Below are 12,763 nucleotides of genomic sequence, written 5' to 3'. Positions count from 1 at the left end.
CTATCAACATTTTTTCCTCTTTTCTCTCTGCAAAAATACAGATTCTAGTGTGAACGTTTCCCAGAAAAATCTGCACTTCAGGGGTCAAATTGATACTCTGCCATTAAAGATAGGCAAACCAGTGCAGAAATAACAGGTAGGTGAGAAGTGGTATTTTCCCCAAGTCATAAAGGAGCATAGCCTACTGAAATAGCATTTATGGAAGGGAAGAAAAGAAAGGTAAGAGACAGAAGGAAAAAAAAAACCAAAACTTGTAAGCTATTCAGAAGAAGAATTGCTTCAACTGCTATGAGATCAACAGAGCTGAGTAAGATCCTTCAGCTACCTACAGCCTCCTTCATTGCTTTAGATTCTTCTTCCTCATGAAATATACTGCACAGCTCCATCAGTTAAAAGTTCCTTCATGTTTAAAGTCATTGGTATTAAACTTACTGGCATAAACTCACTGGTCTGTGTCTGGACCTGAAATGGTAACTCCTGCTCAGCCCCCAAGCTCTTCCCCAATTAAAAAAAAACAGTTAACAAGAGTAAGCTTAAGTAACTGCACATAAATCCTCTCATTTTTAAGTATTTCCACTGTCTGAGCAAAAGACCAACATGAAGGATTAAAATTTATTATTTGCAAGCACAATATTTCAACATTTGGGACACAGCAGTTTCCAGTTCTCTTTTAAACTGCAGAAACAATAGCATTAACACATTTCCTGGATGGCTGTAGACACTAGCATGCCTTTTGCCACATTCAACATGCTGTTTTGCAGCAATAGTAGTATTTTTTCCCCCCCAAAGCCTTTATTTTGACTTTTATGTTTCTTTCATTTGCAAGAATTTAATACTGAATCTGCGACCTGAATCCCTCTGAAGGTGAGGATAAGATATGTCTGTCAAGTTGAGCATGGTTGAGCTGTAGGTAAGCAAACAAGCAAACTGTGTATTAGGTGGCATCATCACAAATCAAGCCAGCAAGCAAAGGAAGTGGTTAAAAGCCTCTACTCAGCACTTGTGTGACAGCATCTGGAGCAGTGTACAGAGCCTGGGGCCCCACAATACAATACACACTAGAGCAAGCCCAATGAAGGACACTAAAATGGCTTAGGGGGCTAGAGAAGATTCACAAGAAGTGGCTGAAGGAGATGGGCTTATTTAGACTCAAGAAATGAAAGCAGGGAGGGGATCTACTTACTGTCTTCAAAGACATAATGAGTGACTACAGAGAGGACTGAATCAGACTTCCTGGAAATGCACAGTGAGAGGACAAGAAGCAATGGCCACACACCATAGCAAGTGAAAACTCAAACTGTGCACAAAGGAGAACATTCTCCCTGTAACAGAGGTGAAGGCTGCTGCAGGGTACCCAGACAGGCTGTGGAATTGCCTTTCTTAGGCATACTCTAAATTCAGCTGAACACATCTAGTATAACTCTTAAGCTGTCCTTGGTTTGAGCATGGAGTTGGTCTAGATGACCTCCAGAGATCCCTTTCAACCCAAAATTATTCTGGAATTCACCCGTATTTGTTGATACTTCTCATTTTGTGCTAAGCTACACTCACCAGAAACAGGAAATTTCCTTCCAAGCCTCTTCAGTTAATTTCCTATTACAGAATTAATAAGAAAGGATGTGTATTTGTGCTCTCAAAATGAGCCTTCTGCCACTGTCTTGTCTTCCTCTTTAATACCAAGCCCTGCCATACTGTTGCTTCCACACTAACAGCAATATCCAAACCCAGTAAGTGCTCCATTCACTGCTCAACCTGCACAGGATTCAAACCATAATGATTAGTGCAAAGATGGTTCCACAGCTGATGATGCTTCCAAGAAACACTACACACAAATGCAGTGTCACTCACTGATGAAAAAGAAACTGCCCTGCTCCTGAACATCTCACCAGACAAAAATATCTCAGACAAAATCTGAGCTGTTTTGTCACATATCCTGAAAAACAGAGAACAGTGTTGACAGGAGTATCAGTATCCTTTATCCTTTCTGTTACATCTAATGAGTTACAGAGGTGACCTGAGAAGTTCAGTTCCTTAAGAAAAACAGAAGACTAACTTCTCTTTGCACATCTGGAGCTTAGAGAAACATATCTGTCTGAGACTGGCAAAAATAGGTGACTGTCTGAAAATGGGACCTATTTACATGCTGACCATACTCAACAGTGTTGAGTCCCTGAACTTCATGCTGGTGTAACACTGCAAGGTGAAACAGCCATAGTATCACTGTTTTTCTACAGTTCTTAGTGTGGTCGTGTCTACTACTCAGAAAGTTCATCTTCATCACGAGTTACCAGGGAGTCTAACACTGCTATACTCAAAAGAGCATTCCCTTGGGAATGGAAAGGTCTATACAGAAGCCACACAAAAATGAAAGTATCCAGAACTTTCAGAAACACTTGAAACTCTTCAAAAACATTAGCACTCTGAGAAGCAAAAAGCCTTCCTGCCTCTGATGGTGAGTGATGTAACAAAACATCTGCTATACTGACCATCACTGAGATTGGGAACGTTTACTTCAGGTCAAGACTACATTTTTAGTTGCACTATGGGGAGAAATAAGGAACTCTGTATTGCAACAGGCTGGAAAAAACAAATCTACTTGGCTAGGCAGTCCCACACTGCAGGACTTCTGTTGCTTTTGATGAGGCAAAGAGCAGATTAATTTAACCCAGGAATTGCCTATGCAAGGTCCAGGCTGGACAGTGGATGAAGTTCAGGTCTGAGACAAGCAGCGTCTCCTTCCCTTGGAAAAATGTCCTGAGAACACCAGTGAGCCCTTGGAGCAGCACTGTACAAACCACCATCAGGAATTTGAAACCCCAGGCAAAGCCAGGCCTGTCTCAGTTGTATTGGCATGGGAAGCCTCCCATTTCCTAAGGATGACTGGAAGAAGACTTTAGCTGCTTCCTCACTGATTCTGCAGGTTACTACCCTGATGGGTTTGGAGACCAGCCAACAGGTAGCAGAGAAGTGTACCTGAGCATCCCAACAACCAGTCTACAATATGATGTCCCCTCTGTGTAATGGGGGGCCACAGTGTTTCCCAAGCCCAGCTGCTACACAGGTACCCATCATGTACCCAGAGATGTGCTTGCAGGAGGGATCTGTGGGGAACAACCCCCAGACTACTTGGAGCCCTGCCTTGGATCTGCCTTCTCTTTCTTTGTAAGGAACACAAACTCAAGACTACTGCTGTCTCACTACTTGTCACTATCACAAAAATTGTCCTCATGGTTGGCCAGGGTGGATTTTAGAAATCTGAGATCAGACTTGATTTATCTGGAAAGATATGTATGCACTTATCTACTTGATTACAGCTCATTTTTTTAGCGGGTAGCTCTTTCCCCTAGAGTTTATTCCAGTAATTGATGGTATTGAATCCTGAGTATTTTTACATTACTCATATCAAGAATGAATAGCATGTTAAACACCATTACAGCTCAACTTTTAATAAAAAAAACGCCTTTTTTTCATTCCTTATATTTTTAGACAGTGTATTCATCTACATTTTTCCATCCATTTTAAGGTACTTTTCTAACTCCAAATGGTACTCATATCTCCTGGCTAAAAATTCAAATCATCCCACTTCTACTTAAGCAAATTTTAGAATTCAATTCAACCCATGTAAACCAGCCCATCTGAAAGTTACTATACTCCTCTTTACTTCACAAAGCCTCAGGTTTTGTTAATTTTGCAGTAAGGTTGATTTTTAAAACTGTATTTGTACAATTCAAATAGAAAGAAATCAAAAGGCTTTTATTCTGCTGACAAGTGCTCGTGTAACAGCACATTGCACTTTGTTTCTGTCACTATACCAGTGTTTCAATTGCCATTTGTCTCCATGCCTTTATTCCACACAATAAGGAATTCAGACTTGATCAAAGTTTATTGCGCTCTTTTCAAACAGAAGAGCAAGAGTGTTTCTAAAGCCACAAAAGAACACTTGTAGCAAAGTTTTTACCACTGCCAAATACTATGCTAATAGCAAAGCTTTTAACAAGAGATTCATGTGCTGCCACATTCAGAAGATGATTAAGATATGCATCAGACATATGAAGAATGGAAGGGGAAGTAGAGAAAGGGAAAAAACAAGAACCTTTCCACTGTAGTCCAAGAAAGGCTTCTGCTTCAAAGCAGAACTCCTCACAGTCACTTACTTGAAGAGCTGAGCAGAAGTAATCCCTTTCCAATATTAACAGTCTCACTTGAATTCAGCACAATGCTATAACTCCCACCAAAAAGCTATTCTGATAATTTTCTAAACTGTCTTCCAAAGAGTTTTTCAAAAGGAGACTTAATTATTTAAATAAAATAAATTAAATTCCAGGATTTTTACTATGCCAAAATAATTTACACCTACAAGATGCAATATCTGAACAGAACCTGGAAAATAGTTATCTTCCCCTGATATTTATCAGCATTCACTTGTGTATCCAAAACACAAATGCAACTGCCTGAGAGGCAAAATGGAGCTGATGTAGTTCTTAAAAAGCATTATCTGTTGGGTTTGTTTGTTTGTTTAACTGTGTGTTTGTGTGTATATAGATTGGAATATTTTAATGACTTTTTATTTAAATGGACATCTAGTAAAAGACAGCTCCACTTGTTTACATGCCAACACTTAACGTTTTGGGAAATGTATCCAGGTGAAAGAGGTAAGGCAAAACTTTGATGTAACTAAGATGTGCCATGTTAGTAACATGGTTTCAGTGCACTTACAGCATCCTGCAAAGAAGAGCCTCAATGTCAGCCAGAAGTAAGCAACACACAACACATAGTCCTCAAAAGTCAATACTGGGAGCATTAATAAACTCCACAGGAAATGATATCTTCAAAACCCATATAATTATTTTATGTATTTCTGGATGGAATGGATTAAACAGTAAGTAACCTGGATGTAGCATGTGTGAAGACTTCGTGCTGGCTGGAATTCAGTGCTTTGCCTGACTTGTCCAGGCTAACCTCAGAAAATCAAATACACTACACTGCTCTGCAGCTCAGGTTTTGTTCCATTAGGAAAGGGAAAAGTATCTGCAAAGTTTTGTTTTCTAGATGGTTTTATGGGTCACCACTTGGCACTTCGTCTCCCTGTGATACAGTTTCCCAAGACCTGCAATTCCTTGTTAGAAAAAAAGAGTAGATTTTGAAATGCTTGCAATCAACAGTTCTGGATATCTTACTATCTGTAGTCACTTACTATCTGTGTCACATGTTTGTAACAACATAGTTCTTTCACTCACGAAAGGAAATGACAGATAAAATACACACTTTCTTTGGACATACACAGAAACTAAAATAAATAAATAAATTATTCTTCCTTGAAGATTGTATAAGACCACTTAATGGCCCACCTGAAAACCTGAGAATGAGACCGCTACAGAAAAAGGAGAGAATCCTGCTCTATTTACAAATGTCATGGTGATAGCCTTAAATTTTAAACTGGGCTTGCTCCAAGAGTCCATCCACCAAAACTTTCAACAAAATTTTGCTAGCTCATCTTCAACCACCTTCTTTCTACAGTGATCCCTTCTGGAAGTCCTGTTGGCATCCCCACTACCATTTTCCTTTTCCTTGCTATAACTAATAAGATAAATATGCAAATCAAGACCATCTGAAGGCAGCACTCGAATCTACTCAGCTCAAAAAATATGGCCAAAATTGTTCATTTCCTTTGTTTCTCTTTCTTCTTCCTCAGAACCACTCCTGCTGATTTCAATGGGAGAAGTTCCCCTACTCTCCTTCCCTCTCAGGAAGGAGAGGACACATTCAGAAGATGCCAGGAAGCACAAGTGTGCTCCCACAACTGCCAGAGCTCCTGCCACACAGCCAGGCAAAGGAAAAGGAAAGCTGAACTTCAGGCTCAGTGCTTGTGGGGACAACGTGGGCAAGCACATGCACACCTCAGAGTAATGAGCAGCCTTTCATAGCCTAGAAAACAACACAATTTATTTTCCTTGCACTGAAAATATGGAAACAGGGTGGGATTGAGTTTCTCCTTGCTGCACAAGGCTCCCATGCTGCCAGTGTCACATGTGATGCAGTTTTTCAAGCAGGTGGCCACTGCGGCCTCAGCCACACCAAATGGAATTCAAAGCTTTGCTTTCAAATGTAATTCACTCCTAACTCCCCAGGGGAAAAAAAGCAAAAAAGTAGTAGTAAGGAAAATACTCTTACCACCTAACACAGCTGGTCTCAGTAAAGAGAGTAAAAGGCAACTTTCATGCTAGAAAAACTCTGACATTTAATATTAGGACCATAAAAAACTCAGAATATAACTTCAGTATTGGGAAAACCAGTGTGCAATCCACCAAGATATTCTGATCCAGGCAGAACCTGAGGCAAAATCATAAAAACTCAGGTCTAAGCACAGAGCAGAGTGAAAGCATTTCCCTTCTCTAAATTTTTCCTTCTCAACAAAAGCAGCAATTGATAAACAACACAATTTCCAGCTTCCCCACAGAGAAGTAATATTTTCTGCAGCATGATGAACAAGCAATGTATGCTGTAAAGTTGTAGATCTGTTCTGAAAAGTCATTAATAAATATGTGTCACTGGATAATGTGACATCTGCGCATGAGTTTCAGATTTTCTGCATTTAAGTTCAATAAGGATCTTTGATTTTACTGACTTGTGCCCTCCCTTCCTTGTTTCTCATTTTATCCCTGCTTATCATTTACAAGATGGCCTCAAATTTTGTTTCACCCTTTGAAGTTCAGCTACAAAGTTAACAACTGATTATGGCAAGATAGACTAAAAATTCACAAAATAAATTTAAAAGTTCTACAAACATCAGCAAACAACAGCTACACTTCAGCAAAAAACAAGTCTTGAGAAGAATATTTGTTTACCCCTTAAGTCTTAAATGTTTCTACATAGCACTGCACTGGGGCCATGTATGTCAGACATTTAGTCTGCCATTGTAAGTGTCAGTTCTTATGATTAACAACCAGATTCTTGCAGCCTTCACTGGATACCATGGGAAGGGGAAAAAGAGGAAAGGGTGGCTGATCTCATAATTCACACAGCACAGCAAAGGTGATAGATGCATCATTACCTCTAAAAGCTGGGAATTACTTCTAAAAGCAATGCTGAATTCCAACAATCTTTTTTTTACGGTATATGTAACAGTGGGGCCTTCTTGGTGTTCTTATGGTGAATACTCACACATTATCAGTGAAAGCTTAAACAATTTTCATTATTATTATTTACTGTGCCTCACCTCCTTCAGACAAATTTGTAATAGCCCCCTCACCTCTGCCATTTTTAAAAAACACCTTACAACATTACTGCTGCAGAGATCTAGTATTTCTGATTAATAATCTAGTAGATGCATGCTCTAGGTCTAGGTTTGTAAAGTACATACAGTTTATGAAATATTACTTTTGTTAAAGAGTTCATGAGTTGGCTGTACATCTAATTCTTCTCCAATATCTTGGCAGCTTACTCCAGAGTCCCAGATAAAAGTCTTATTACTCCATGAGGACCTTTCTGTCTTGATGGAAAGTTCAGCATAAAGCAGTCTTACAGTACACAAAATACAAAAAATTATTGCAATATGGAACAATAGCAGCTTTTATAGGCCTAACATTATATAAACCCCTGCATTTTGCTGGGTGTGGTAGTGAGAATGAGATTCTAGAAAAAGCTGTTGAAAGTCATCATGTTACAATCTGTATCTCTAATATTTTGAAGAATTCAGGCTTAAAGAGTGCCCAGATGTGGTTTTCATCTTAAACACTCTTAAGGTAGGCAGCCCTATTTCACATAAGGCAATCACTACCTGTATAGTGCAATCATATGCAAAACCTGTACAACTTCCATCAGATTGGCTGCTATTTCCAATGCCTTCTTTCAGGACACAAATCCTGCTGACTTTTTAAGAATATCCAAATTTTCACGCTTTGCAGAATAAAGACAAGCAGCATTGCTAACTGCTTGCATACCTTTAAAACCCACCTTCAGAGAACTGCACTGCTTCACCATTATTTTCAATCTTTTTAAGGTTGTTGAACTTAAAATCCCACTTGTTTCTCACTTATACTCCAGAAAGATCCTATGGTAAACACAATGCTCACCTGAATCACTTGACAAGGATGAACCAGAGAGTTTTGCCTAAGAGGGTTAGGTGGAAGAAGAGGAGTTGATAAAATCTTTCACATTACCACTATCTAGGGATGTCACACTACTCACCCATGCTCATCTTAATCGGTAAATTTTCTCTGCTTGCAGCCTCCACAAGGTGTCTCCTAACCTCCATCACAGCTTCCTTCTGTTTGAGGTTCATGAAGGACTCCCAGAGAGCTTTGGCAGCTGGATCACTGGAAGAAAATGACAGGGTTACACTAAACATAGCTTGAGTAATCGAGTAAGCTTAAGACAACATTTATATTTTAAGATGAGTGCTTCTACTTAGTAACTCCTCTGAGGTGAGCAGGATACAAGAAAAATAAAATCATGTAAAAGCTTGAGATTTTTCTTAGCAGATTTTTCTTAGCTATAGTTTTATAGAAAAAAAAACAAAGTTTTTTTGCTACCAATTATAAGGTATTAGAATTCATGTATAATAAATAAGCATGTCAGCCTCAAAGCCACCACTACTGTTCAACCATGGGAGTATCAGAAACAGTCCAAACTTCTTCAGTTACCAATATGCTAGCAAAAGGATGGGCTCTAACTTCCCCATGAGCATTTAAATCCCAAAGCCAGAATTTCCAATGCTGAAGGATGTTGGTACAATCTGATGGAACTATCATCCCCTTGGGTCTCATGGATTCTCCTTTCTGGAAAGGAACAATCCATAGCAGAACTGTAACTGTCCTGATGGTTTCTGTATTTACAGATTTCTTTTTATTGTTGCTATTGCTAGGCTTAAATTAGGAATCTGTGCAGTTCATCTGCACATAGCTCCCTATCATTCTTTTTCTCCTTTCTCAGGACACTGATTTGTTGCTGTTGTGAATGATTTCCACGTTTTCTCACTGCAGGGGGGGAGGAGAAAGGAGGAAAAACCCTGGCCTGGGGCTAAAGCCACACATTGAGATTAACTGTGTTGGATTTTATTATTTATTTTCTTTTTTTAAAGAAAAAGCTTTCCCTCTGTTCTTTCCTCAGGAGACATTTAACTCCTAAATATGTTTTGATGTCATTTACAATCTGCTTATAAACATGCCAAAACAAGCTTTGTTTCAGGGGGAAAATCCACCCCAACAATTCATTTGATACCTGTTACAAAGCAGCTGTGCTTGAGTTCTGCTGCAAGGACAGGGGTGTATTTAGTAAATCTGTGCCATCTCCCAAACCAGGGAAGAGGACCACCAAGTCCCACTCCTGTCACCCCAGGAACCACATCCTCTGTCAAAGCCTGAGTAGGTGGAAGGACCATGGGAAGAAGGTTGAGTTACAACAAACCACAAATTCATGGGAAGAGCAAATTCCATCCTATTGCCACACTTTAAGAAAGAAAAAAAAATTGTATGACCTGACACAGCCTTTCCTCTTCTCTTTCCCTTAGTGCCACTCAACCCTCCTCCAGTGACAGAGGCAGGAGGCAGCACATCCCAAAGCAGTCCAGGCATCCACAACACCTCCATCTACTGCATCACCAAGTGTGATCTGAGCACTGCTCATGGGCAGCAGCTCCAACAGGATTCCTCACCAGAAAAAGCATGTCAATTTATAATATATCATAGTACAAGAAATAAAGATTTCCAAACCAACTAGATGCTTTGACACAATATCCCTTTAGCAATGGATCCTTGAGTATGCTATTTACACAGGCTATCTACTCAGTTGTTACGATTCAGTCCTCCCAGTCAGCACTGTTTTTACATGCAGTGTGTTGATCCTGTTCACATCCCATTCACAAGGTCTGTCTCACCTTCTTCCTCATGCACACCTGAGGTTTGGATTGCAAGAAGCCTCCATTTTGCCTGGCAACTCATCTCTTCCTGAAATTGCAGCTCCAAATACAAACGTAGAGGGATCAGGAACCAGGCCTAACCCAGTGGGAAGCTAGCTTTAAAAAGACCTAGATTCCTATTTGATAGAGAGGTCAGGGTTCTGTTTTTATTTTCCCAATCCTGTTCATCACCATAAATATGAACAGACAGTCTCATATAAACACTGACACCAGGAGCTAAGACTTCAGAAAGACAAACAACATAAGCAAGCTAAAACAAAAGTCTCCCAAATTTTGCAGTTTTTTGTAGTCTCATCGTTCTCACTCCTACACTTCATAAAAGATACTTAGCAAACCGTGAGGTGTGGAAAATTCATCCTAAAAGCACATACAGACCTCAGTCAGTAAAAATCAGAATATACACAACAAGGCTGTACCTTCTGTCTACGTGTCCTTGCTGCTTTCCCTTTCCACACCACATGGTGATCAGTCCTCTCAGTTGAGACTGCAAGGGCTTTGAAAGCAACATAAACTACACTGACAGTACAACTTCAGCTCATATTTGTATTTGCTCCTAGTTTAAACAATAAAAGCTCTCAAAATAGCAGAATAACTATTTAAAAAAAAAAAAAAAAAAAAAAGCAATGAGTCATACTAGTGCATTAAAACAAACAAAAAAAATGGCAGGGGGGGGGGGAAAGTGGGAGGAAGCCTTGCTTTTTGCTTTGTAAACTTTCTTCCTCCTTTGGACACAGTTGGTTTCCTGTAATCCCAAGGACCTAAGTTTGCATGATCCCTGAGGGTCACTTTAGCACACCAAAAATAGCAAAAAGCAAAACAACTGTGGTATAGCCTAAAAGCAGATGGGGGTCAACCACACTGATCTGTGCTTGGGACTCTGTTTCTGTAGACATTTTTCTTCCCTTTGCTTTGCAGAATACATCGTGGTTTAGGTATCATCTATAGAACAGGATGAGGTAAATATAAGTTAATGGTTCACACACAAATAGCCAACTGACTAGGTCAATCCACAGAAAGCAACAGTTGCCACACTCAGCCATTTTTTAGGAAATATAATAGGGAAAACAGTGACAAGATACTTGTACTTTTCCTGCTGAAACTTTTCCCACTTCTCCTCTAAGACACCTTCAGAGAAGGGCTTTTGCTCTGAACAACAGCCCATTCTTTAACTTCATCATTGCAAGGCAGGAATGGCTGCTGGGAATGAGTCAGTGGGATGCAGTACAGGGCTCTGGTGTTGCCTGGTCTGAGAAGCTACTACAGCATTTTCCTTTTAGAGATTTCTAACACTTGCAAACAGTATTATCTTACCTTCTCCTTTTGGTGAGACATTTGTCTGTGATTGCCTGGAGCTCTTGCCATGGTGCCCATCTCTCCTCTTTTTCCCATCTGCAGTTCCCCTGCTTGGGTCCAAATGCCCCAATGCACTGACACTGATGCTGCAATCAGTGGTTTGTATGGGATCCAGTACCCCACTTCAGATTCCTCCTTCCCCTTGCATTTCTTGACTTCCCAAGGATTATTTATTGATTTTACATGTTATCTAGTGAACTGCTGCCTCTGAAAGCAGTTTTATGAAACTAAGTAGATTATAAAGAAGTAGTTTTAATTAATTAAATTAAATAAATTAAAAATATAAGTAGATTTAAAAAAATTTTTTTCATTACAGAACATTTAAAAATACTGTCTGAACCACACTGTTTTCTTAAGAACTAATAAATTCTTTATAGTTACACTACAATACATATCAGGAACTCTAAACTGCCTTTTCAAACTAAATGTCACAATAGGCAAATATCAGAGTGCACATTTCTGTGCATCTCCATTATAAAATGTTTTGCAGGGCACAGCAAGCCTGACAAAGAAAGTACTACAGCTCAGGGCTTTTTGCCTTTAACCGGTTTCATCAACAATCTTAGAGTTTTGCTCACAGGTTTTCATGCCCTGTCCTTTCCTTTTATCATTATCGTCATATTACCAAAACAACCAACCAGCTCAGAAAGCAGACTATAACAAAAACAAGTGTAGCAGTTATCTGGTAGACAAATTAGTCATTTATTAAATACAAACATGTTATGTCCAGAGATACTGCTGAAGTCTTTGAAAAGCTACACATTTTGAACACATTTAGGGGAGGCTGATGGCACTGGGATGTGCTAATATTACCTGTTAGACACAGCTATGCCATTCAATTTAAATAAAGCAAGGTTTTTGACAGAAATCTGATAATTGGAAATTTCTCTTTTCCTCTCATACATTTTGCATTTTTTTTATTAAGTCATTCTCTTTTCCAAAGTGAATTAAAATCTAAATGCATATAATCTGAACATTAGAACAACAATACAAAAGGAAGAAAGAGAAATCCTGACACCTAAATAAGATGCAGCTTCCCTGCTTTTGGTATTGGCACACCAGTATACAAAGCAGAATCATGAAGACAAAAAGGGAAAAAGGACTAAATAATCTTCACAAATCTTAAAATGAGACATCAACTAGCAATAGAGGCAGGTGCTGAAGAGAAGCAGGTACAAAAGGCTAGGATGTTGTGTATTGACCAAGGATAACTGGGGGCATTCTATGCAGCTCTGACTCGCAGCCTCCAGAGATATTCTTCAATTAAAGATTGGAGAGATGGAAAATAAAACTAAAATGCAAGAACAGAACAAGTTAGCCATGAAGTGGCTAACTAGCTGGCTTGCTGTATTTTCAATACCCAAAGGAAAGACCACTCAATGAAATCTGCTGAGTGACAGCAAGATGCCAGTGTGAAGAGGCCAAGGCCTTGAGCAGAGGTAGAGGGCAGTCTGGCAAGCAGTTCTTTTGGTGACAGTGGGATATCCTCAGCAA

At 39.5% G+C, this 12,763-nt stretch overlaps 1 protein-coding gene across 3 annotated transcripts in view; it reads right to left on the bottom strand.

Annotated features, from left to right (window-relative positions):
- The window catches only part of SCFD2 (sec1 family domain containing 2), a 181,679-nt gene that overhangs the window by 144,896 nt on the left and 24,020 nt on the right, over positions 1–12,763 (bottom strand). For all 3 annotated transcript variants that reach the window (XR_011725802.1, XM_071743544.1, XM_071743545.1), the window contains exon 3: positions 8,188–8,315. Coding sequence is in view for 2 of the 3 variants with exons in the window: in XM_071743544.1 (XP_071599645.1) it covers positions 8,188–8,315 (128 nt within the window). In the remaining variant the exon portion in view is untranslated. The remainder of the gene's footprint in view (positions 1–8,187; positions 8,316–12,763) is intronic.

The sequence above is a fragment of the Heliangelus exortis genome, chromosome 4 (assembly GCF_036169615.1).
Source record: "Heliangelus exortis chromosome 4, bHelExo1.hap1, whole genome shotgun sequence".
Taxonomy (NCBI): Eukaryota; Metazoa; Chordata; class Aves; order Apodiformes; family Trochilidae; genus Heliangelus; species Heliangelus exortis.
This window is presented reverse-complemented; position numbering and strand designations above follow the sequence as displayed.